This window comes from Triturus cristatus, chromosome 5_2, assembly GCF_964204655.1.
Source record: "Triturus cristatus chromosome 5_2, aTriCri1.1, whole genome shotgun sequence".
NCBI lineage: Eukaryota > Metazoa > Chordata > Amphibia > Caudata > Salamandridae > Triturus > Triturus cristatus.
Genome location: NC_140588.1, coordinates 36,929,920 through 36,956,339, shown reverse-complemented (window position 1 = coordinate 36,956,339; position 26,420 = coordinate 36,929,920). Strand labels below are relative to the sequence as shown.

Here is a 26,420-nt window from a genome sequence, read left to right as displayed (position 1 = left end):
GGAGTTTTAAGTACTTGGTCAGAATCCCTCATAGTTCCTATATACAAGAAGGGCGACCGTAACATCCCAGTGCTATATAGACCTATTTCCCTGTTGGGTTTCCTAGTTAAGGTGGCTGGTCGTATTCTTTTAGGAAGAATGCAGCACGGGGCTGATTCTAATAACATAATCTCGGATTTGCAGTATGGATTTCGCCCAGGTGTAGTGACAGTTGAGCAGGCTATTAACCTGAACTTATTAATAGGGAAATATGTGCATATCAAAAGAAGCAGCCTGTTTTTAGCATTTGTTGATTTATCTTCTGCTTTTGATTTCGTTGTGCATGATAAACTATGGTCAATAATGCTCACCATGGGCGTAGATATTGCAATTGTGAACCTCCTTAGACATTTGTACGCGTCAAGTAGGGCTAGCGTACGTTACGGTCTAAACAGTGAATGTACCCAGCCATTTAGCATTGAGAGAGGAGTCCGATATGGGGGCGTACTCGCTCCTTTTTTGTTTAATTTATACATTAACAGCTTAGGTAGCACCCTAGCTAGCAAATGTGCTGAGCTTCCCCAAGATGGTCCCCGACCCATCCCAGCCCTCCTCTATGCATACGACGCTGTACTTATGGCCCACACCCCCCCTGGGCTTACAGCGACTACGTGTTGAATTTGCTCAGCTTATGCAGTATTACGATTTGAAAATAATATAAAGAAAACTTTTGTAATGAAACTTGGGAAAAGACCCACAAACTGCCGTGACATCTTTATCGAGAGTTCCAAAATTATGTCCACAACAACATTTTCCTGTCTAGGTATTCTGTTTGATCAAGAGGGGAACTGGAGAAGTGCAGTAAAGTCTAGAAGGATTCATTTTGGTAACAGCATTGCGGCCTTGCTTAACTTTTCTAGGAAGTTGAGTATTAAACATCCAAGAGAAATGATGGCCCTGTACAAGGCTAAATGCAGGCAGATTGCCGTGTATGGGTCAGAGTTGTGGGACTATGCTAATGTTGATTCACTGCAGTTAGCAGAAAATGCCTATTTAAGGAACCTCCTTGCCCTCCCGAAAAGCTTCTCCACCTTTGTTTTTCATTCTGAATTGGGCGTTCCCTATTTAGCAGATTTGATCAAGATTAAGCCTGTTCTGTTCTGGCATAAGATCTGGACATCTGAATACACAGAGCTTTTTCGTTCCATTGTAAAGGATTGCCTGAGATCCGTATCAGCTTTGAAAATTCCTTGGCTTAAATTTGTCCGTGACCTTCTGGTTGATATCGGCCATCTTGAATATTTAGATCATCCAGAGTTTTTGATTAGTATTTATAGAAAATCTCTAAAACTGAAATGTAACTCATTACTTGAGGAAATAAGGTTATCCTCCCAGATTATTAAACCTTCTGTTCTGAAGAACCAACTGATCGTGACGACACCTGGTATGCAACCTAGCAAACGTATACAATCCACACCATAGATTGGCTTTGATACGTTTCCGGTTGGATATCTTTCACCACTTAACCAGTTTTCCTACCACTAACAACTGGCTGCATTATCCAGCAAAATGTCCCTGTGATAAAGTATCCATGCAGAGCACCATGCAGATCCTTTACTTTTTGTAAGTTCTGTTCAGATCTGAGGAATTGTTTTATCAAGCCCCTGTTAAAACTGCTTGGTTTCGAGCAATGTCTACCAGCTTTTATCTATTTGCAATTTCTCCCAAATCTGTATTTATGTGCTGTACTGTCTCGGTTCTTATGGGCTGTCATTAGGCAGAGGAAGCTGCTGTGGATATTTTATCTATTAACAAAATGGGGTGACCCTGTGTCCCTAGGAACCTGGGTATTTGATATATAAAGAACAATGGTTCCCTTGGGTAGAAACAATGCGTATTGCGGTTAGCCGTAGTTACTTCAGCATAACATATGATACATTTCTGAAAGCCAGAACATTTCTTAAGCAAATGGGATAAGGAACAAGAACACAGAAAAAGGGGTTTTCATTAATTTATGTATCAGAATTGATAGCATTCGTTATGCGAACCAAATTACATACAACAAAAATACATTGCAGAATTTTTGCACTTCAAAATTCATACAGTGATACACAATGGTGAGATAGTAGTGCTCAGTGGTGATATAGATACACAGTGCAGTGAGGTGGTAGTGGGGGGATGTGGTTTGTTTTGGAGGGCCAAATTCAAGAAGCAGTGACAAGTACGTTAAACAAATTATATAGTTGATAGCGACTATGTCCTGAAATCTGTGCCAAAATTGATCGTCGACGTTTCAACCCTATGGGCGCTTGGTGGAGTGTCACAAGCGGGTCTTCATCAGGACTGTGGAGGAGGAGAGGCCGCCCTAGGATTTCAAGGGCGGTCAAGGCAATTGATTGAAGGGGTTGGTTTATTCTAGCAACAGGTCAACTGTGATATGAATTGCACAGAAGATCAAATCTTCTGTGCAATTCATATCACAGTTGACCTGTTGCTAGAATGGTAACTCATGCATGCCCAAAGGGAGACACAAGAAATACTCTAATTGGCATTTCAATATTTATTGAAAAATAAGATTCTTGGTTAAAATACATGTGCTGCAATAATCAATAGAAGGAAACGAAACAAAGTAATCCGTATCACAAAAATTGTAAGGAAAAATAACTATTTTACAGTTGTGCTGTTACATTGATGAAATGCTTACATAAAAGTACAATTATATTGGTGCTCCTACCTGGCACTCTGTATCGTAGTGGGTCTAGGGTAGGTGAATCTGCCAGAATCCCTGCAGGGTGATCTAATGCCCCAGTTAGCTGGGGTATGTTTCGTCTGGGAGCCTGTTTTGGTATAGAGCTGGGCACCATCCTTCTCAGGATGTAAATTGGTTTTAGTTGGGCTGGAATTCTGACATGGGGCGACTTCGACAAGGTCAGTGAAATGCTCCTCTAACTCACAAAGGAGTGATGTTGTGTACATAATAAACTTCACCCATGTTGCCATGCCGAAGTTGCAGTTATTATTGATTCTATGGTGACGGAGCTGTCGCCGTAATAATAATATTAAACATTAACATTTTGTGCAGTGAACTTTTGCTTTCATAGATAATGTACAAGGCTCTGATTATATGCCTACAAACACATGTAAATGTAAGCAAAAGTCATTTCAGAGAATATTATCCATACAGGCACACAAGCAGATGTGTGTCAAATGTGAACGCACAAGAAAGATGTCAACTTTAAAACGTAAACTTGTAAAATTGTGGTGTATTCACCCATTCCTAATATGACCACATAAAACCCCCCTCCTTGGACGTAAGGCGATTAAAAAGCTTCCTGAAACTGATACTAAAAATATAGATTTAATATGAAACCTAAAATCATAAAAGCATTGTGCTTCTTTAACAAAAAAAGCATACAGAAAGCCAAATTGTATTTAAAAACGCAATAGAAAAAAGGTTAGTAAAAATACTTATTTTTTTGGGAGTTTTATATAGCGCGAACTACATCCGAAGGTATCGGAGCGTTTTACATGAGCACCCGTTGCGTTACAGACTGACACATTCTTTTTTTTTTTTTTTTAAGGGGAGATTAAGTGATTTACCCAGAATCATAGGATGTTGAGCGTCCCTGCTGCGACTCGAACCCGGTTCTACAGCTCCAAAGTCGATCGCTCTTGCAGTTAGGCCACATTCTCTCCCCTTCATTCTAAAAGCAATTTAGCCAATAAAAGAATAGCAGAATTAAAAAATCTCCACTGCTCGAAACTACCAGATTGTTTAAATGTCCCAAAGAGTAGAGAAAATATTGCTGTTCCCATCTTCCACAGACGATATTCCGGTGGCACCTCACTCGCCAGCTCCAGAGAACAAACTTGTTAAATTTCAACCCCCTCATCAGTCGCTGAAGGAGTGACGGTCAGTAGTGCTCTGCAGAGAATGAGCCGGGATCCAAGTCACCCAGAGCTGAAGCATCCCAGGAAGGCTCATAATATGCATTTTGAATCAACGGCACTCGCACAAGGCATCTGTACACGTGAGTCTTTAGGGTACCCACCATCAGTGCAATGTCCGTAGATTGGACTGGATGCATCCCCAAGCATATATCCAGGGAACATTTGAAAGTGCACAGCTGACAGCGGAATACGGGCTGCAGCTAGGGCGACAGGACAAGGACCAGTTGTCATTTAGTTCTTGAAGCAAGGGTGCGCCAAAGGACTGCATCATTCTCGCACGACACAGTAGCACATGTGGTAGTGCCATCCCCATTTGGTCATGTGGCAGAACATCCATTGCGGAGCAAATAGAATAAAATCAGTGTCCCAACAGATAGGATTAAGACAAGCGGTAAACCTCCAAACATGCTTCCCAGCACAAAGTGTATAAATGATGGATTAGCTTTTAAGAACATCTGGAAGGTACTAACCAACCCGGAGCTAGTTTTTTTTTTGTTTTAAAGTGCGCTATCCCCCTACAGTTGGAAATATCTGCTAGACATCTAGCCGCAGATTCCTTTCCCTTAAATTTCCCAGGCGTCAGCCTTGATCCGAAAGATTTTTCTTCAAGCAATGCTCCTGCATGCCGGTAGGTGGCATTGGTCAGATCCATGAGATGTTATCCGCGCCAGAAACGATGTGTGTCTCACCTATAGGGTCACCACTTCGGCACGCCTATGTAAGTTTTCTTTCCACGACAATCAAGAGCTGATCCATGAAGAGATCTACCCTTTGTTACTTTTTGACAAGAGTTTGTGACTTTTTGTCGACCTCATTTTGGTGTGTAGGAATGTCCTCTAGTAAGACTTTGGGGTTCAATATGTATGGCGCCTTTCATCGTGCCATGTCGGTGACGGATCTCCATTTGGTCTACCTGTGGTGTCTGGAGCGCCACCACAACTCCAAGTCGTTTCCGACTGCTGGGCCATGGCATCGAAGGGTTTGAAGAAATGGTCCCTGAAGCTGCTCGAGGCCCATCAGTCAACACCATACCCGGCTTCTTGGAGGTCAAGGTCCCGGCACCGCTGCAATAGCCCAAAGTCATCTTCGTCCCACTCAAGATCGTTGGGGCATCCAGGTAAGAGGCACAAAAAGCACAAGAAGCTGAAGCGTACTTCGACTTCTCCCTGTCTGTCGGCTGACGCTACAATGGAACCTCGGTATTGTAGGCCTCGTTCTGCGTAACCTGCAACTGGGCCGATTTCGCTCCTCCCCGCTTTTCCAGGAGCCTGAGTGACCCCTCCCCCCCCTTCTCAAATCAAAAATTCTATGAGGCCATGCTCCTCATTTTTGAGTGGCCTGACCACTCCGTCGCACACCTTTGGCATTGCGGGATCGGGGGACATCCGGTTCCACGACGGCGGCTCTAGCGCCGGTGACCCCCCTCTCCCTCCCCAATTCATCCAGAGATGGATCCAGACCACTGTGACTTTCCTCGACGCAAGTCCCAATGCCGATGTTCCCAGCACCACTGGGGCTAGCCCTATTCTGATTCCTGGCGACATGGGGCAGGAACCATGTCGACTGCCGCTGATTCCACCGCCAATAGGACCAATAGGTCCAACGTCATTTCCTGGGCCTTATTCTGAAGGGCTAGGATTGGGAAAAGAATTGGGGGAGGGAAGGGTCAATAGACCCTTTAGAAGATCAGCCATATGAGGTGATGGACTGGTATGAGGAATTCGGTGAAGCCAGCGGACTGGAAACTTCTCAAGATACTGGCATGGCCCACCACTCCTCCACCGTGGCTATGGTGAAAGGAGCTTCTTAGGCAATGATGGTGCGTATTGTGGCTGAAGCAAAAGACACACACTTGATGAACGGAATGCAGAACAAATCAGAACATTCACCCCCAGTCAAGAGATCTGGGTTAAATCCATCATTCTTTTGCTCACCATGTCACCTCAGATTGGACCTGGCCATATGCAAATCAGTCTTGACCCTGTGTCTCATGGCAACAGCCCAGCCCGAACTACCAGGCCAGATCGTCCCTGGACCGGAAACAAGCATCCTAGGACTGACTTCTTGGTTTCACCCCTCATCAGGCAAGATAGCTTGAATCCAGTGGCACAGGGCGCCTGGGACCCATGTCTGGGCATACCCGGCGCACTTAGGGCGAGGAAGCATATGACACATAATTGATGGATGGATTACAGAACATATCAAAACATTTGCCCCAGTCAAGAGATCTTAGTTAAATTCATCATTCTTTTGCTCACCTTGCCACCCCATTTAGGACCTGGCCATTTGCATATCAGCCCTGAGCTTATGGCAACAGTCCAGCCTGAACTGCCAAGCCAGGTCCTCCCTGCAGCTGAGACAAGCATCCTAGGACCGGTTTTGGGGTTTCAGTTACCCTCCGTGGCGGTCAAGACTAACATCTTGACGGAGGTGCTACAGCCGGGAGCAGCTTCTTTGGAATCCCTGCTGCCTTTTAATGAAGCCCTCACGGATGTCCTGCTGGGAACTTGGTCCAAACCTAGCACAGGGGCTCCTGTGAATAGGATGATTGCCCATTGCCTTGCCCCGGGGCAACCCAACCTTCCTCACTACCCATCTCAAGTCGTAGCAGATGGGAGAGATGCAGCAAAGTTCACCATACGTTGTGGCTTAGACGCAACTGACTCGCTAGGCAGAGCGATTTCAACGACTGTAACCGTTAGACACTTGACCCTGTTCACAGGTAGGTCGCTCCCCCAAGCCGCACAGCACCACCTGTGTGCCCGTGTCCCTTTACTCTCTGCCACCGCCGCTGCCGTAAGTTCGAGGCTCCTCTGCCTCAGTTGTGTTTTCACTGCTAAATTGTTGTTGTACCGTTTTTGCTAAATTGTTGTTGTACTGTTTTTGCCCTCTGTGCCCCTTTTTTCCTCTGTGCCCCTTTTTGCCTTTGCCTTTTGTGCCCCTTTGCCTTTTGCCTCTTGTGCCCTTTTGCCTTCTGTGCCCCTGCTTTTCACCCGTTTTCCCTCCGCTGCGTCCCCTGCGGCCCCGCCCCCCTGCTCACCCATTCGTCCCGCTCCTGCCTCCCAGCTGCTCCTCCCTCCCAACACCCCTTATTAGGGCGGCCTCGCGCAGCGGGTGCGCCGCTGGCAAGCCCGTCTGCGCCCGTCCACACCTGGACCGTGCCCAGCGCCAGACCACCTGGTCCCCGCGACCGCCACGATGACCGATGCCACTACGACGCCAGCACCCTCCACGCACTCAACTCCGGACGATCACACACCTGCTTCCTGGCCGCCCGAAGCGCACTCAAGGACCCTTCTCCTGCCGGAGCTGCAGCTACACCAGCCTGCAAGCCGCCAAACAACCCACCGAGTCAGAACGCAACCACCTCAGATGCATACTACTTAACACCTGCTCCGTACGCAAACACGCTGCCGAACTCTGGGACCTGCTCGACACATCCTCCCCGGAAATCGCCTTCCTAACAGAGACCTGGTTGAACGCCTCCTCTGCCCCCGACATCACCATAGCCATCCCGGACGGCTACAAGGTCACCCGCAGAGACCGTACCAACGGAGCTGGAGGAGGAATCGCCATCATTCACAAGAACACCCTCAGGATCTCGACCAGCACCGACGGTACCCTCAGCACCGCCGAACACCTGCACTTCCAGATCCACATCAACGCGAACACCACCCTCAGAGGAACACTCGTCTACAGACCCCCCCGGACCCCGGCCTCAGTTTAGCGACTCCGTCGGCGACCTCATAAGCACGCACACCCTCGCCTCCACAGACTACATCCTCCTCGGAGACCTCAACTTCCATCTCGAGAACAACAACGACCGCAACTCCTCCACCCTGATCGCCAACCTCGGACTCAGACAGCTAGTCACGACACCCACCCACTCCGCCGGACACACGCTGGACCCCATCTTCTCCGCAAGCTACCACATCACCGTCAGCCACACCACCGAACTCCACTGGACCGACCACCGCTGCATCCACTTCACCTTCCAGAAACCCACCAGGCACCACCACACTCACCAGATCCCCGCCGCAGCTGGAGCAAAGTCACCGCTCACCAGCTAATCACCACCCTCGCCCGCCAACGGACCCCACCAACACCTCCACTGCCGCCCGCAACCTCAGACAATGTATCTACGACTGCGCCAACACGCTCGCCCCGATCAAGAAACCCTCCAACAGACGCTCCGACAGAAAGGCCAACTGGTTCACCGCCGAACTCCAGGTCTCCAAGCAGACCTGCCGAAAGCTCGAAAACAAGTGGTGCCGCGACCAGACCCCAGACAACTATGCAGCCCATAAGAGCGCCATCTGCAGACACCATCACCTCATCCGAACCGCCAAAAGGACCTCCTTCAAGGACCGCCTTTACCACAACGCACACGACCGCAAAGAGCTCTTCAACATCGTGAAGGAACTCTCCAACCCCAGCTCAAACACCAACAGCATTCGCCATCACAAGACCTGTGTAACTCTCTAACCATCTTCTTCCATTGAAAGATCACCGACATCCACGACGGCTTCGACAACCAGACCCCCAGACAGCCACCAACACCTCAGAATCACCAGCCACCATCCGCACCAACACACTGCTCACATGGACCCACGTGAACGACGACAACACCATCAAAACCATGAACACCATCCACTCCGGCTCTCCTTCAGACCCATGCCCGCACCACATCTTCAACAAGGCCAGCTCCACCATCGCACCCCATCTCCGCAAGATCATAAACATCTCCTTCGAGACTGCAACCTTCCCGGAGAGCTGGAAGCAAGCAGAGATCAACGCCCTGCTAAAAAAAAACAAGGCGGACGCGAGATACCTCAAGAACTTCCGGCCCATCTCCCTGCTCCCGTTCCCGGCAAAGGTCATCGAGAAGATCATCTACAAGCAATTAACCCACTACCTTGAGGACAACAAAATCCTGGACCCATCCCAGTCATGATTCCGCAAAAACCACAGCACCGAAACTGCCCTCATCGCTGCCACCGACGACATCAGAGCCATCCTGGATAGCGGAGAAACCGCAGCCCTCATCCTCCTGGACCTCTCAGCCGCCTTCAACACCGTCTGCCACCACACCCTACGCACACGTCTCCACGACGCGACAAGGCCCTGGAATGTACCACCTCCTTCCTCTCCGGCAGAACCCAGAGCGTCCGCCTCCCGCCATTCCGATCCCAAGCCTCCCAGATCATCTGCGGCGTACCCCAAGGATCATCCCTCAGCCCGACCCTCTTCAATGTCTATATGGCACCGCTCGCCAACCTCGTCCGCTCACACGACCTCAACATCATCTCCTACGCCGACTACACCCAGCTGATCCTCTCCCTCACCAAGGACCCCTCCACCGCCGGAACCAACCTCCACTAAGGAATGAAAACCATTGCTGAATGGATGAAAAACAGCCGCCTGAAACTGAACTCGGACAAGACGGAGGTCCTCATCCTCTGCTCCACACCCTCCGCCTGGGATGGCTCCTGGTGGCTGACAACACTAGGAACTGCACCAACACCCACCGACCACGCACTCAACCTGGGTTTCATCCTCGACGCATCGCTCTCCAGGTCAACGCCGTCTCATCCTCCTGCTTCAACACCCTCCGCATGCTCTGCAAGATCTACAGATGGATTCCCACCGAGAAGAGAAGGACGGTCACCCAGGCCCTTGTCAGCAGCAGACTGGACTACGGCAACGCCCTCTACGCAGGGGCATCGACCAAACTCCTAAAACGACTACAACGGATACAGAACGCCTCTGCTTGCCTCATCCTCGACACACCCCGCAACAGCCACATCACACCCCACCTGAGAGACCTGCACTGGCTCCCCATCAACAAGAGGATCACCTTCAAGCTCCTCACCCACTCTCACAAGGCACTCCACAACACCGGACCAACATACCTCAACAGACGTCTCACCTTCTGCACCCTAAACCGCCAGCTTCGCTCTGCCAACCTCGCCCTCGCCGCCATCCCCCGCATCCGAAGAACAACCACCGGGGGCAGATTGTTCTCCCACCTCGCCGCCAAGACCCGGAACACCCTCCTCATCCACCTGCGACAGACTCAGGACCGAGTGGCCTTCAGGAAACTTCTCAAGACCTGTTTTTGAGCAATGACAGCACCTACCCCCCCCTAGCGCCTTGAGACCCTCACAGGTATGTAGTGCGCTCTATAAATGTATTGATTGATTGATTAGACACCACGCCAAGTTAACATCTGGCATTTCAGGGGATGTCCAGGCTTCGCTCATGGACATGCTCTTTGATGGCGCCCGTCTCTTCACAGATTAGCGCAGCTTCAGCCTCCAAAGCTTCCTAGTCTGGCCCTTCCAGAACACTGCTGTTCGGTTGGTGGCAGGATCCGCCATCACCTCCACCACTGGCAACACATTACTTCTGACAGGTGGGTCTTCAGATGAGCTACTGAGCTACTCCCTCCTCTTCAAGACCATTCCCCCTCCACACCTCCATCCTTCGACTGGCTGACAGAGGATCATCTAATGTTGCTCCATGGCGAAGTCGTGGCTTTCTTCTAAATATAGTGCTAGGCGTAGTAGTAGAACCCAAAAGTTGACTCCGCACTCTCCCGGCTATCACCCTGTCATGCCTTTTGCGCATGTTAACAAAAAAATATTTTTGGTGTGTGCTGAGGAGATGTTGGATAAAAGAGCCAGGTTGTGATAAAAAGCTGGGATGCCCAGACTTTCAAAGCCCTTTTTGACAGATTTGAGCAGAGGAATGTCTAAGCAATTGTCTAGATTCATGCAATCTAACAGCACTGTTCTACATAATTGGGCTTCTGGATTTTTCCAAATACACTGCCACAATATGACGGGTTGTAATTTGATGTTCTCCTCCAAATAGTTTAGACCTAATTCCTCGTGGCAAATGATGTTGGAGTGGAGTGTGGGGTAGCCAGAAGTCTTTATAAACATACAATCTGGAGGGCTTTACAGTTTACGTGTTCCCAGATACCTGCCCCAAATGTTGCAACTGATAAACATTTACTTTTAAAGATTAATAGCAGCTCACTCGTGGGTTTATGTACCAGCCTTTCTGCAAATCTAAAAACAGCATCAATTGCCCTTTGAAATTATACAACTCTAACATTCAATAAAAACCTCCAGTTAAAATCAGTAGCAATAGGGACGCCCAGGTAAGTGAAGTGGGATTTTTTTCCCACTTCTTCTCCACCAAGCCAAAAACTTTCTGGTCTTTGACATTTTTGGGCTACATTTCATTATAAACAACCTGGTTCGGTTAGTTTTAAGTCCTAGGTTGTCCAAATTGTTAAAAGTATCTAACAAAGATTGGAGACCATTAGCTGTTCGAGGCATTAGGACAGCATTATCTGCCTAAGTTAAGTATGTATCTTCCAAGACTTAGAGCTTTGCAGCTTTTTGACAGTGATTTATAGAGACTGAGATTTTATGTAATGAAGAGCAGGTTCTGAGGGTAGATTGCTTTGAAGTTTACCTGTTTTCCTTGTTTTGACAGTGGAAGCGAGTTCACCATGACAGTTCTTACAGTTGGATTTTTTTTCCTGTTTCTTTTTTATGTTTACTGTGCTTAAGAAAAGCAGATACAAGTTTAATATTTTGTCAGTTTGTTAATAAGTTGTAATGTTCCTTTTTTTTTTAGCTTAAATGTTGTACTGACACAATCCACAGATTTAAATATATTAATGTTTTGTTTTTTCTTTCAAGGATGCAGATGCAGGAAGTGGCCAATCAGATAGGTCAAATGCCTCGCCTCAGTCTGGCGCTATGGTAAGAGCCCATTTCCTCTACCTAGAAAGTCTAACCGTACCAGGGCTCTGAAAGTATTCCTTTTGTAATGTCAGAGCTCTGCAGCAAAATCCATTTACTTACCATTTGATTTCCACCAAACGTGGCCACAAGAAGATAATCTCCTTTTGGTAATCTGATGGAATTGAGAGTTGGACTTGAGTGATATATTTTACAGTACAAAGCCAGTCCCTTCACTGGGCTCCTCAGACGCTCCTCCTCATTGGAGCCATTCTGGACACAGTATGGTTTTTTTCTTTTCTCCCAGAAAGAAGAATCCAGGACATTCAGGCTATGATCCCTATTTTTCAGCCTCCAAACTGGATTTAAGTCAGGCCAACTCTGAAGCTGCTGGGACTGATGACCTCCTGCACACTGATGGTTGTACATGCCAGTTGGCATATGCAGGCTCTGTAGTGGGGTCTGAAGACTCAGTGGCCCGAAAAAGATGGAACCTCTCAGCCCACGTCCAGATTTCAGAGGAGCCTGCAAAAAGCTTGCAATGGTGCTTGTTGGACAGCAATTGCCTGAGTGGCAGACCCCTGTCCCTACCACACACAGAGCTGACAGTGGTGACCAATGTGAGTCTTGGCTCCATTTCAACCTTCTTGAACCGAGGGCCATCTGCTTTGTGTTTGTAGTTTTCCTTCAATCCATCAAAGTAAGGCTGGTACAGGTGCTTATGGACACCACCACTGGCATGTGGTATAGCAAAAAGCATGGACCCTGTGACAGAAGGAACTACACCTCTGAAATTGGCTGGACTATCAAGAAATTTCAGCCTTTGACGCCTAACTATCACGAGTAGCAATTGCACCCTTAGATGTCGGAAGTCCTCTTCAGTGATTGGGGAGATTCTTGGCTCAATCTGTTCGCCACCACCCACAATGCGCAATGTGAACAGTTTTACAAGTTGGAGTTTCCAAGTCATCTCTCACAAGAAGATGTCTTATGCCTACAGTAGAATTTGGCATTCTTGTATGCCCTTCTTCTGATATCTCGCTTGCCCGAATTTTGAAAAAGATCAGGACTGACCAGGCCCAGGTAATTCTAGTGGCCCCAGACTGCATGAAGAGTATGTTATCCAGACCTCTTAGTTATGAACATCTGTCCTGAGATTAGGCTTCCATTCTGGAACCATATGGTATTGCAGCAATAGGGCAGGGTTATGCACCTGGTCTTTCACAATCTTCACTTTCATGGTTGGAGATAGAGTATCGACACCTGAACACCTTGGACATTGGTCTGGAGGCGGTGGATGTCATCTTGGCAGCCAAAAATCCGTCGACAAAGACAATATACACCTGTCTTTAGGACAGGTTTCTGGCTTAGTTTTGCACACAGCAGATTGACCCCCGTCAGACAGTTATCTGACGTTTTGTTGCTTGTTTTGTGTCTTTCTGGCTTTTTGCGGTTGCTGGATTAGCTATCCTTATCTAAATGACCTGTTGTGATGCATTTTTTTGAAAGGCCTACAACATGTATTTTCTCTTTGCTTTTTCCCTTTTCCACTGGGACCTTAACTTGTCACATTTTTGATGTGTACTCCTATTGAGCTGCTTCGCAGCTGTCCTTTGCAGCTTCTTACCATCAAGATGGTATTTCTTGTTGCCATAACATCAGTGTTGCTTTTATGTGACCTTTAAGCTCTCTGTGACAACCCGCCGTACTCTACCTTCTCGTGTTTTACGGGTCAAACTTTCCCAGTAAAACTGTACGTTTGTTGGACAATATAAATGTCAAAACTATGCAAGACTGAGTCAGGCTGTGTTGGCCTGAGTCCTGGCTAGCACACCATCTGTACCCCTAACCTAGCAACGTAACAGGTGGTATGTGCCACTTCAGAACATGACAACCCTGACTCCCCAAGGAAATTGTGGAAACAGATTTAGAACCCTTTCATTTGGTAACTCATGCATGCCCAAAGGTAGACACAAGAAATACTCAAATTGGCATTTCAATATTTATTGAAAAATAAGATTCTTAGGTAAAATACATGTGCTGCAATAATCAATAGAAGGAAACTAAACAAAGTAATCTTTATCACAAGAATTGTAAGGAAAAATAACAATTTTACTCTTGTGCTGTTACATAGATGAAATGCTTAATTAAAAGTACAATTATATTGGTGCTCCTCTGTATCGTAGTGGGCCTAGGGTAGGTGAATCTGCCAGAATCCCTGCAGGGTGATCTAATGCCCCAGTTAGCTGGGGTATGTTTCGTCTGGGAGCCTGTTTTGGTGTTGAGCTGGGCACCATCCTTCTCAGGATGTAAATTGGTTTTAGTTGGGCTGGAATTCTGACATGGGGCGTCTTCGACAAGGTCAGTGAAAAGCTCCTCTAAATCAACAAAGGAGTGATGTCGTGTGCATAATAAACTTCACCCTTGTTGCCATGCCGAAGTTGCAGTCATTATTGATTCTATGGTGACGGAGGTGTCGCCGTAATAATAATATCAAACATTAACATTTTGTGCAGTGAACTTTTGCTTTCATAGAGAATGTACAAGACTCTGATTATATGCCTACAAACACATGTAAATGTAAGCAAAAGTCATTTCAGAGAATATTATACATACAGGCACACAAGCAGATGTGTGTCAAATGTGAACGCACAAGAAAGATGTCAACTTTAAAACGTAAACATGTAAAATGGTGATGTATTCACCCGGGCCTAATATGACCACATAAAACCCCCTCCTTGGACGTAAGGTGACTAAAAAGCTTCCTGAAACTGATACTAAAAACATAGATTTAATATGAAACCTAAAATCATAAAAGCATTGTGCTTCTTTTACAATAAAAGCATACAGCAAGCCAAATTGTATTTAAAAACCCATTAGTAAAAAGGTAAATCAAAATACATATTTTTGGGGGGGAATTTTATATAGCACAAACTAGAACTGAAGGTATCAGAGCGTTTTACATGAGCACCCGTTGCGTTACAGACTGACACATTCTTTGTTTTGTTAGGCACGGGGAGATTAAGTGATTTACCCAGAATCACAGGATGTTGAGCGTCCCTGCTGCAACTCGAACTCGGTTCCACAGCTCCAAAGTCGATCGCTCTAGCCGTTAGGCCACATCCTCTCCCCTTCATTCTAAAAGCAATTTAGCTAATAAAAACATAGCGGAATTAAAAGATCTGCACTGCTTGAAACTACCAGATTGTTTAAATGTGCCAAACAGTAGAGAAAACATTGCTGTTCCCATCTTCCACAGACGATATTCCGGTGGCACCTCACTCGCCAGCTCCAGAGAACAAACATGTTAAATTCCAACCCCCTCATCAGTCGCTGAAGGTGTGACGGTCAGTAGTGCTCTGCAGAGAATGAGTCGGGATCCAAGTCACCCAGAACTGAAGCATCCCAGGAAGGCCCATAATATGCGTTTTGAATCAACGGCACTCGCACAGGGCATCTGTACACGTGAGTCTTTAGGGTACCCACCATCAGTGTAATGTCCATAGATTGGTCTGGTTGCATCCCCAAGCATATATCCAGGGAACATTGGAAAGTGCACAGCTGACAGCGGAATACGGGCTGCAGATAGGGCGAAAGGACAAGGACCAGTTATCATTTAGTTCTTGAAGCAAGGGTGCCCCAAAGGACTGCATCATTTTCGCACGACACAGTAGCACATGTGGTAGTGCCATCCCCATTTGGTCATGTGGCAGAACATCCATTGCGGAGCAAATAGAATAAAATCAGTGTCCCAACAGATAGTAATAAGACAAGCGGTAAACCTGCAAACATGCTTCCCAGCACAAAGTGTATAAAAGATGGATTAGCTTTTAAGAACATCTGGAAGGTACTAACCAACCCGGAGCCATTTTTGTTTTTTTTTAAAGTGCGCTATCCCCCCACATTTGGAAATATCTGATAGACATCTAGCCACAGATTCCTTACCCTTAAATTTCTCAGGCGTCAGCCTTGATCCGAAAGATTTTTCTTCAAGCAATGCCCCTGCATGCCAGTAGGTGGCGTTGGTCAGATCCATGTGATGTTGTCCGAGCCGGAAGTGACGTGTGTGTCACCTATAGGGTCACCCCCTCGGCACGCCTATGTAAGTTTTCTTTTCACGACAGTCAAGAGCTGATCCATGAAGAGAGTTGTCACTTTTTGACAAGATTTTTTGACTTTTTGTCGACCCCATTTTGGTGTGTAGGAATGTCCTCTAGCAAGACTTTGGGGTTCAATCTGTGTGGTGCCTGTCATCGCACCATGTCGGTGACAGATCTCCATTTGGTCTACCTGTGGTGTCTAGAGCGTGACCACAACTCCAAGTCGTTTCCGACTGCTGGGCCATGGCACCGAAGGGTTTGAGGAAGCGGTCCCTGAAGCTGCTCGAGGCCCTCAACACCATACCCGGCTTCTTGAAGGACACGGTCCCGGCACTGCTCAAATAGCCCAAAGTCCTCTTCGTCCCACTTGAGATCGTAGGGACATCCAGGTAAGAGGCACAAGAAGCTGAAGCGTGCTTCGTCTTCTCCCTGTCCGTCGGCTGACGCGACAATGGAACGTTGGTGTTGAAGGCCTTGTTCTGCGGAACCTGCAACTGGGCCCATTTTGTGCCTCTCTGCTTTTCAGGGAGCCTGAGTGACCCCTCCCCCCTTCTCAAATCAAAAATTCTATGAGGCCATGCTCCTCATATTTGAGTGGCCTGACCCCTCCGTCGCGCACCTCTGGGCACTGCGAGATCGGAGGGGGTGGGGCATCCGTTCCATGACAGCGGCTCTAGTGCCGATAACCCCCCCGGTCCCTCCCCCATGCAAACAGAGATGGATCCAGACCGGTGCCGGTGTTACCATTGTGACCTTCCACGACGCAGGTCCCAATGCCGATGTTCCCGGCGCCCCTGGGACTAGCCCTATTCTGATTCCTGACAACATGGGGTAAGTACCATGTCGACCGCCGCTGATTCCGCCCCCAACAGGACCAATAGGTCCTACCTCATTTCCTGGGCCTTATTCTGGAGGGGTAGGATTTGGGAGAAGAATTGAGGGGGGGGGGTCGCTTGACCCTTTAGAAGATCAGCCATATGAGGTGATGGACTGGTATGAGGAATTCGGTAAAGCCAGCGGACTGGAAACCTCTCAAGATACTGGCATGCCCCTCTCCACCGTAGCTACGGAGTAAGGAGCTTCTTAGGCAATGATGGTGCGTATTGTGGCTGAGGCAAAAGACACACACTTGATGGACGGAATGCAGAACAAATCAAAACATTCGCCCCAGTCAATATATCTTAGTTAAATACATCATTCTTTTGCTCACCATGCCACCCCAGTTTGGACCTGGCCATATGCATATCAGCCCTGACCTGCTGCCTCATGGCAACAGTCCAGTCTGAACTGCCAAGCCAGGTCCTCCCTGGACCTGAAACAAGCATCCTAGGACCAATTTTGTGGTTCCAGTTACCCTCTGTGGTGGTCGGGACTAACATCTTGACGGAGGTGCTACAGCCTGGAGCTTCTTCTTCGGAATCCCTGCTGCCTTTTAATGAAGCCCTCACGGATGTCCTTCTGGTAACTTGGTCCAAACCTAGAACAGGGGCTCCTGTGAACAGGATGATTGCCCACTGACTTGCCCCGGGGCAACCCAAATGTCCTCACTACCCACCCCAACGATCTTGGCCATCCTCTCTCAAGCCGTAGCAGATGGGAGAGATGCAGCAAAGTTCACCATACGATGTGGCTTAGACGCAACTGACTCACTGGGCAGAGCGATTTCAATGACTGTAACTGTTAGACACCACACCAAGTTGAGAACATCTGGCATTTCAGGGGATGTCCAGGCTTCGCTCATGGACATTCCCTTTGATGGCACCTGTCTCTTCACAGATTAGCGCAGCTTCAGCCTCTAAACCTTCGTAGTCTGGCCCTTCCAGAACACGGCTGTTCGGTTGGTGGCAGGATCCCCCATCACCTCCACCTCTGGCAACACATTACTTCTGACAAGTGGGTCTCCAGATGAGCTAAAGAGCTACTCCCTCCCCTTCAAGACAATTCCCCCCTAGATGCCTCCATCCTACGACCGGCTGACAGAGGATCATCTAACTTTGCTCCATGAAGAAGTCTTGGCTCTCTTGTAAATAAAGTGCTAGGCGTAGTAGTAGAGCCCAAAAGTTGGCTACGCACTCTCCCGGCTATCACCCTGTCGTGCCTTTTGCGCATGTTGACAAAAAAGTATTTTTTGTGTGTGCTGAGGAGATGTTGGATAAAAGAGCCAGGTTGTGATAAAAAGCTGGGTTGCCCAGAATTTCAAAGTCCTTTTTGATAGATTTGAGCAAAGGAATGTATAAGCAATTGTCTAGATTCATGCAATCTAACAGCACTGTTCTACATAACTGGGTTTCTGGATTTTTCCAAATACGCTGCCACAATAAGAGGGTTGTAATTTGATGTTCTCCTCCAAATAGTTTAGACCTACCTCCTCGTGGCAAAATGATGTTGGAGTGGAGTGTGAAGTCTTTATAAACATACAATCTGGAGGGCTTTACAGTTTACGTGTCCCCAGATACCTGCCCCAAATGTTGCAACTGATAAACATTTACTTTTAAAGATTAATAGCAGCTCACTCGTGGGTTTATGTACCAGCCTTTCTGCAAATCTAAAAACAGCATCAATTGCCCTTTGAAATTGTAAAACTCTAACATTCATAAAAACCTCCAGTTAAAATCAGTATCAATAGGGACGCCCAGGTAAGTGAAATAGGATTTTTTTCCAACTTCTCCACCATGCAAAATCTTTCTGGTCTTTGACATTTTTGGGCTACATTTCATTATAAAAAACCTGGTTCGGTTAGTTTTAAGTCCTAGGTTGTCAATAAAATTGTTAAAAGCATCTAAGAAAGATTGGAGACCATTAGCTGTTCGAGCCATTAGGACAGCATTATCTGCCTAAAGCAGGACAGGGATTTCTCCTGAGTTGATTTTGGGGATATCTTTTCAGGCCTTTACTAAGTGGTCACCAAGTGCAGTGATGTAAATTAAGAAAAGGAATGGGGCCAGGACACAATTCAGCCTAACCCCTGTTGCTGACTGAAAACTTTCTGTGAGATCCACGTTCGTAGTTTAACGCACTCTAGCTGTGGGATGTGCATGAAGCCTATGCAGCAAAGAGATTATTGCCCTATCTGTACCTAAATCTGACATTATTGACCATAATCTGGAGCAAACCACTGTGTCAAAAGCGCGTTAGGTTCATAAAGTCAAGATGGGCACGTCCTTTTTCAGCGTTTGTGTATTTTTGGACTATGAGGGACAGATTTAGAGTCTGCTCTACTGTTCCTAGGCCTGGAGTGAAATTGGTTGGTAGCAGTGTGGCTGGCTTTTATCTCCCTTTTTAAAAATAGGAATAATGGTGGCCTCTTCCCAGGTTTTAACCAGAGGCCTCATGGTTGACTATCTTAGGACATTAGTTATTAGGGGTGCCTAAAACTGAGGTAAGGATTTAAAATTATCTGAGGGAATTTTATTGGGTCCTGGGGTTTTCTCAGAGGGACAATTTTCAATTGCTAAAGTAACATCAGAGATCTCAATCGATCTACTTAGTTCCCTGTTTGAAATTGGATCAATAAGTCATCAAAGTCAACATAATGGCCGGAGGCTGTTTGTACAAGTGTGGGAGGTTTGTGAAACTGTGTAGGCCTGGTAGCTGACTCCAATGGTGCTATGTTATAAACACCATCATTGTCTGCTTGTAGAGCTGTAATCTGTGTAGTTGTATTTGACGATGTACCTAGAAGTTGTGATACCTCAGAGTTAGCTGTCCCCAGCGGGGGTGAAGAAGCTTCATTGATGGTCAAACCTTGTAACGGGACTTCCTGTAAGGTAGTGAGAGGAGGCAGGTAACTACCCAGGAGCTCTCAAGGCCTTCTATGTAGAACGGCCACATGATGTGGTTTGATAAGATAATAAACACAAATTGCTTGTATTTGCTGCCGTTAAGAGGCGGTAAAAGCACAGTTCCTGTACCTTCAATAGCCAGGATTGGCACAGGCGCTGTGTAAGATAGCCTGAATTCTTGTTGATTATTTTCTCCCGCACTAGATCCCCGATCTTTGTAATCCAGCCAGAAGTTGCCAGTGCTTCCTTTTTTCAAAAAAAATCTTTTATTTAGAGATTTTTTCCCAACAAAGACAATCCTATCATCTTGAGATCCACAATTCTACACAATACGTCATTACACTGCATACTGTAACCCTGAGTACATACATGGTAGATCATAGAAAAGAAGAACGAAATATAGCGAGTACAACATCACTGCATTGTGGTGGGCTCTGGGTCAGTTTGCGAGCTCACTGACGTCTGCTCTAACAAGTACAACTTGAATGGCTGCCAAATATCTAGAGGGCGGGAGGCAGGGGGTTGTAGCTGGGCGTATAGTTCAGTGTTAGTGTTACAGTAGGTCATGCTATGCAACCAGCCCTTCACAGTGGGGGTGGGGGTGCCTGTTACCCCAGAACTTGGCTACTTCTCTTTTCACCAGCAGTAGGGCAAGGGCGCAAAAGCTCCTACGTGATTTGGGGAGATCTCCAACATATCCCAACAGGGCCATGAGGGGGAAGGGGGGGGGGGGGGGGGGGGCGGTCCAGTATTGAAGATATAGCCTCAAAATCTTTACCCCAGAACAGGGCCACCTTAGTGCAGGACCAAGCCATGTGTGCAAAATCTGCCATGGGGGTCTTGCAGAGCGGGCAAGCATGGGGCCTGGCGGAGTCCATGCGGTGGACCATACATGGCGTAACGTATGCTCTCCGGAGGAATTTAAAATGTAACAGTTTATGCCTGTAATTAAAAGAAATCTTACGGGTTTGTTCGCAACAAAAAAGCTATTGAGCATTCAATAGGGGTGGGCCCAGGTCGCGCTCCCAGGTCTGCCTCAATTTTAGATCCCTAGGGGGAAGGAGTGTGATAGCTGCTTCATACATTTTAGACATCAAGTGTTCACCACTGACGTCCTTAAGGAGAAGGGACAATGGGGGAAAGTCAGGCGGCTCTATAGGGTAAGTCGGGACAGTGGCCCTTAGTGCACTCAATAACCGACGTACAATAAAATGGTCTAGAAAGGTGGCATCAGAGAAGCGGGCGTCCTCACAGCGTGAGAAAATATGATTGTTCGAGAAGAGATCTCCAAAGGTCTCCAAGTTGAATTTCGATTGTGTGCACTGCACTACGGCCTTCTTGGTGATGGGAATCCTCAGGTTCCTGGCCAAAGGAAAGGATGAAGGAGTAGAGCAGTGCCAGCCAGGTGGCGCGGGCCAGTTATTTCCATGCCCAGCTGGTTGTGGAGAGAGTCTGCAAATCATGTGGGTCACGTGGGACTCCCACAGGTAATAGCGCGGAAATAGGGGAGGGGATGGCAAGGTCAGCTCCTGGAATTCGTGTATCAGCGTGAAACCAGTGGCGCAAAAAACTACACTGTGCAATCCGATAATACGGAAATCAGGTACCCCAAATTCCCCGCGTTCAAAGGGCAAAGTGAAAGCGTCCCAGCAGACTCTGGGCTGGCCACCCCCCCCCCCCTCCCCCCCATACCAGGCGCAGAAGTTGAGAGCGGAAAGTCGCAAAGAAGCTCCGGTACAATGGGATAGGAATATTTTGAAACAAATATAGAAACTGCGGGAGCACGACCATTTTGATGAGGGCCATTCTCCCGGCCATGGAGAGGGGAAGCTTTAACCATCGGTCGATGCTATCATAGAGTTTCGCCAAGGCCGGCCTGTAATTTAATCGAGCAATTTGTGATTGGTCTCTGTGAACGTGTATGCCAAGGTACTTGACAGGGTCGTAACACCACTTAAGTGGGAATTCCGAGGTGCGGTTGCAGCGGGCGTCAGTCAGGGAAAATACCTCTGACTTACCCCAGTTGATTTGCAGCCCTGACAAGGCGCCAAATCGGATGAATTCGCGAAGGATCGGATCTAAATTGTCATCCGGTTGACGAACATAAAGAATGACGTAATCTGCATAAAGGGTAAGCAATAGGGGGCCTGTGTTATATTGAAATCCCCTATGTCGGTGTTTCTCCAAAAGATGTCGGACAAGGGGGTCCATTGCAAGAATGAAGAGACGGGGGGGAAGGAGACAGCCCTGCCGGGTCCCTCTGGACAACTTGAAGGGGGGAGAAAGATCACCGTTCAAACGAATTCTGGCGGTTGAACCGGTGCATAATAACAATATCACAGATATGAACCTTGGAGGAATGCCGTGCCACCCCAGATTATCTCTAAGGAAGGGCCACTCCAGCGAATCAAAGGCTTTCTTTGCGTCCAATAGGACTGCCGTAGCCGGAAGGAAAGGGTTGATACGGCGGAGAGTGGCAAACAAAGTGCGCAAGTTCAGCTCGCTAGACCGACGGGGAATAAAACCCGACTGTGCTGGCGATATCATCATATCGACAATCAGGGAAAGCCTGTTGGCTAGCATTTTGGCTAGAATTTTGTAATCAAAATTCAGCAGCGAGAAGGGCCTGTAAGATTCATACAGCTGTGGGTCTGTGGAGGAGCGCGACAACCGCTTCCTGCAGCGTGGGGGAAGCTCACTGCACTCAATAGTCTCCTGAAACAGATCGATGAGATGCGGGGCATGTTTTTTTTTTAATTCTTTATAGAAACAGCCAGGGATCCCGTCAAGGCCAGGCGCTTTTGAGCTGTCCATGTCTTCAATGGCTTGAAGCACTCCATCAACCGCTCAGCGAGAAAATCTCTGTGCGGCCCGTTTAGTCACACCAGGGCAAACTCATCAAGATAAGCAAACACCTTATCAGTGATACCAGTACAGTCAGTGATCAGTTCGCCCTGAGAACCGGACAGAGCGGTGATGTATGAGGGTATGCGGTTGAGGTGAATCAGCCTGGCTAGTGTGCGCCCAAGGCGCTCTTCCTCCTCGTACCGTTGGGCTATGGCGTACTTCGCAAAAAAGTGAACCTCCCTATCAGCCGCTTCCTAAAATTCGGTCAACAGCGTTGCCATACGTCTAATGTCGGGCACGGAGCGCAAAGTTTCCAGGACCGCGTCCAGGGCTGCCAACTGGGTCTCAATCCCTGCCAAAGTGCGGCGAATGTCCCTTAAAATACCAGCGCTCTTGGAAATACATATCCCCCTAATGTAGGCTTTGAAAGCCTCCCATAGCATGCCTTAGAGTCCACAGTGTTCATATTCAACTCGAAATACTCTTCGACCGCAGTGTGCTACTCTGCTTCAAAAACGGCGTCTCGCAGGGCCATTCTGGGAAATCGCCACTGCCCCATCCTGTCCCCGGCCCCAGGGATCTGCAGCCCCAGCGCCACTGGGGAATTGTCCGATAATGTACGTGGATGGTGGGAGACGGAGCGCAACCAAGTGGCCACACCAGGAGTGAATAACCAATAGTCTAAGTGCATCCAGGTGTTGTGCAGGGCAGAGTAGTGCGTGTAAGCAGGTTTTACTGAGTGCAAGTGACGCCACGCATCAGAGAGGCGATAGGCACAAGTCAGTGTCGAGAGAGTTCTTCTGGCCCTAGGTTTGGAGTCGGGGAAGTGGGAAGTGGCAGTGCTGCCCAGCTGGAGAGTTGGCAGAATATTTAGATCCCCCCCCCCCCGGCGTCTCGCAGGGCCATTCTGGGAAATCGCCACTGCCCCATCCTGTCCCCGGCCCCAGGGATCTGCAGCCCCAGCGCCACTGGGGAATTGTCCGATAATGTACGTGGATGGTGGGAGACGGAGCGCAACCAAGTGGCCACACCAGGAGTGAATAACCAATAGTCTAAGTGCATCCAGGTGTTGTGCAGGGCAGAGTAGTGCGTGTAAGCAGGTTTTACTGAGTGCAAGTGACGCCACGCATCAGAGAGGCGATAGGCACAAGTCAGTGTCGAGAGAGTTCTTCTGGCCCTAGGTTTGGAGTCGGGGAAGTGGGAAGTGGCAGTGCTGCCCAGCTGGAGAGTTGGCAGAATATTTAGATCCCCCCCCCCCCCCCCCCCCCCCCCCCCCCCCAAGGATTATGTGGTCAACCCCCATAGTGTCAATCCGTGAATGGAACTAAGCAAAACAATCTGGACTGTCAACATTGGGTGCATACACGTTAACCAGGAGTAAAGTGTGCCAGAGGAGCCATCCCTTAACCATAATTGTAGGAGAGTAGGATCTGCACTTATGTTGCCCCCACTTTTTTCTGATGTATACACTGGTTTCTGGCTGGGTCCCTGCTAATCAGGGTCCAAGTCTCTCTGTTCTCTCTAAACGACTTGGTGTGCATATTAGATGCACTAGTGATTGGATACTGTGGTACCTTATGAGCCCCTAGTATATGGTACCTTAGGTACCTAGGGCATAGGTACTTCACAGGCCTACGAGGGGCTGCAGCATGTATTATGCCACCCCTGGGAAGCCTTCTCAATCTGACACCACAGGCCTGCTACTGCAGCCTGTGTGAGGTAGTGTTAGCACTCCTCACAGAGATATAGGTTTCTATATCTCACCATACACACACATATAAGCCTATCAGCCACCCCTATGGCAGGCCCTATCAATCCTGAGGGCTGGGTGCGTGGTTTACAATATGAGAGGGTACCTCTGCCTGAGCAGGGCCCCTCTGCAGCTACCAGAGTCTATTCTCTATGGCTGTTTGTGAATACGGTTAAACCATATACTCTTAAGTGCATTAAAATGCTAACTTTGGAATGACTGCATCACAAAATGGATGGCACCAGCACAGACACTGGGCTGCCCTCTTGCTGCTTACTGAAACTCGCAGTGGAGGAGGCCCAACAAAAGGCATCCTGTCACAGGGAGGTGTCACCACCTTCCAGACAGGATTTAGTGTATTGGGGCTGGGTGGGTGCACTCCTAGAGTGCTTTGAAGTCCCGCACTGGGTTAGCAGTAGGCTCCTCTGTGCATATGCCAGCTCAAACCGGTTCAGGGGCTACCTGTCCCTGCTCTGGCGTGAAACTGGACAAAGGGAAGTGGGTGTAACCACCCCCTCCCCTGGCCCTCCTAGAGGAGTGGTCATAGAGCTAGTCCCTCCCCTATCTTCACTATAAGATAGCAAGCTTTGCCATTGCAAATCAGATAACCCTGGACGACACTCTACAAAGAAGAATCCTGGCTCTTCGACGTGCCACTAACTTAGTAAGACAGAAGAATCTCCCTTGGAGTCAAGGAGTGACTCCCCTGCTTGGCAGGCACCAAAAACCTTAATCAACGGTTGCAAACTTTCCCGCTCCCGCCGGAGTTCGAAGTCCCTGCTGCCCCGGAAGTGGATTTCCTGACTTCTCGATGGCCATTGTGAGTCCCCAGCAGAGCTGTGGCGAGTGGACCCCACGAGTGACGAGGAACAGCAATACCCGGGGACCGTGCACTATTGTCGAGTGTAACCCCTTCACGACGTTCAACGTGCATTGGACCATTTGTGGGCCAAGCCTCCAGTAGGCCTTGCAGCGAAAATCAGCGGCCTACCCCGTCCCGAGTGACCGTGGGCTCCTGTGAAGCATTTCCTGAAGAGGCGTCTTCGCGATCCCTTGCCCGTTGGCTTGTGGGTCTCCCGAAGACTTTTCTATCGACTAAAAGGGCTCCCCTGGTTGCTCCAGGCCTGCCCTCACTTACCCTCGCTGGGTGAGTCCCTCAGACCGTGCTGGTCTGCACCATCGACTTTCTTCAGTCTACACGAGACTTGCAGTTGCCAAGGCTTGTTGGCTCCAATCCGGTTGCCGACACCGCCACACACTGCACGCGTCTCCCGTGGGCCTGTTACTTACCTGCTAATACTGCAGTAGTGAAGCCCCAGCGAGGCCCTAGGCCTTGTCATTTTGCAAGTCGACATTCTTATACCATTTTTTTAGTATATGGTCTGGTACGCCCCTAGGGCTCCAGCCATATTTGTGCTTAATTTATTGTGAAACGTTGACATTTGAATGTGTATCTGGCTTCTAATCTCATAAAGAGATTAGTAGAGTGTGTCTAGAGATAAATACATATATATTTGATATATATACCTGTATGGTGTCCTTTCATTTGGTAATTCAAGAGATTATAAGGTAAAACAAGCTGCTTTACATTCCTCTGAGACTTAGTCTGAAGGTTGCTCTCCACAGCTACCACTAGGATAGCTTTCTTTAAAAGGTTGTCTTAAACCTATCTACCATAAGAGTCGAATTGGACTGGTGCAAGGTGGCCACTATAACTAGTGACCAGCATATGCCAGGCCAACTTCTCACAATAATGTACCTGCCATCCTGGTTAGAATAAATCGCCACAGTTCTAAATGGTATCAGCTTGTGCACCAGGATCGAGACCCCCTTGAATAAGTACTGTACCCAGCAAAAATTCTGTTGGGGTCCCAATTAGGGACAAAGGTTGGAGAGGAGTGCGGGGGGGAGGTGCATCTCCTAGAGGAAAGCTACATCAGCCTGATGGCGCTGCAAGTAATGAAGCACCTGCTTGCGTTTGATGGTGCCATTAAGCCCCTGGACGTTCTCAGATACCAGTGTGTTGTACTCAGTATGGCGTGTGCAACCTAACATCAATAAGAGTCTGGGCAAAGCTAAATAGTGGATCATAAGACAATCTAGCAAGTTTAACTAAGTGGTCAAATAAGAAAAAGGGAATCAATACCCCACAACAAGTACATCCCCACCCATCCCCGTACACATTACGTAGGGGAAACCCCAAATCCCAAATGTAAACATGACAACCAATACAATATTCAAACCATCCATT

The 26,420-nt window shown here is 48.1% G+C and overlaps 1 protein-coding gene across 4 annotated transcripts in view; it reads left to right on the top strand.

The window, feature by feature from the left end:
* HJURP (Holliday junction recognition protein) overlaps window positions 1–26,420 on the top strand; it is a 678,247-nt gene that overhangs the window by 221,042 nt on the left and 430,785 nt on the right. For all 4 annotated transcript variants that reach the window (XM_085606804.1, XM_085606808.1, XM_085606805.1 and 1 more), the window contains one exon: window positions 11,649–11,711. In XM_085606804.1, coding sequence (XP_085462930.1) covers window positions 11,649–11,711 — 63 coding nt within the window. The remainder of the gene's footprint in view (window positions 1–11,648; window positions 11,712–26,420) is intronic.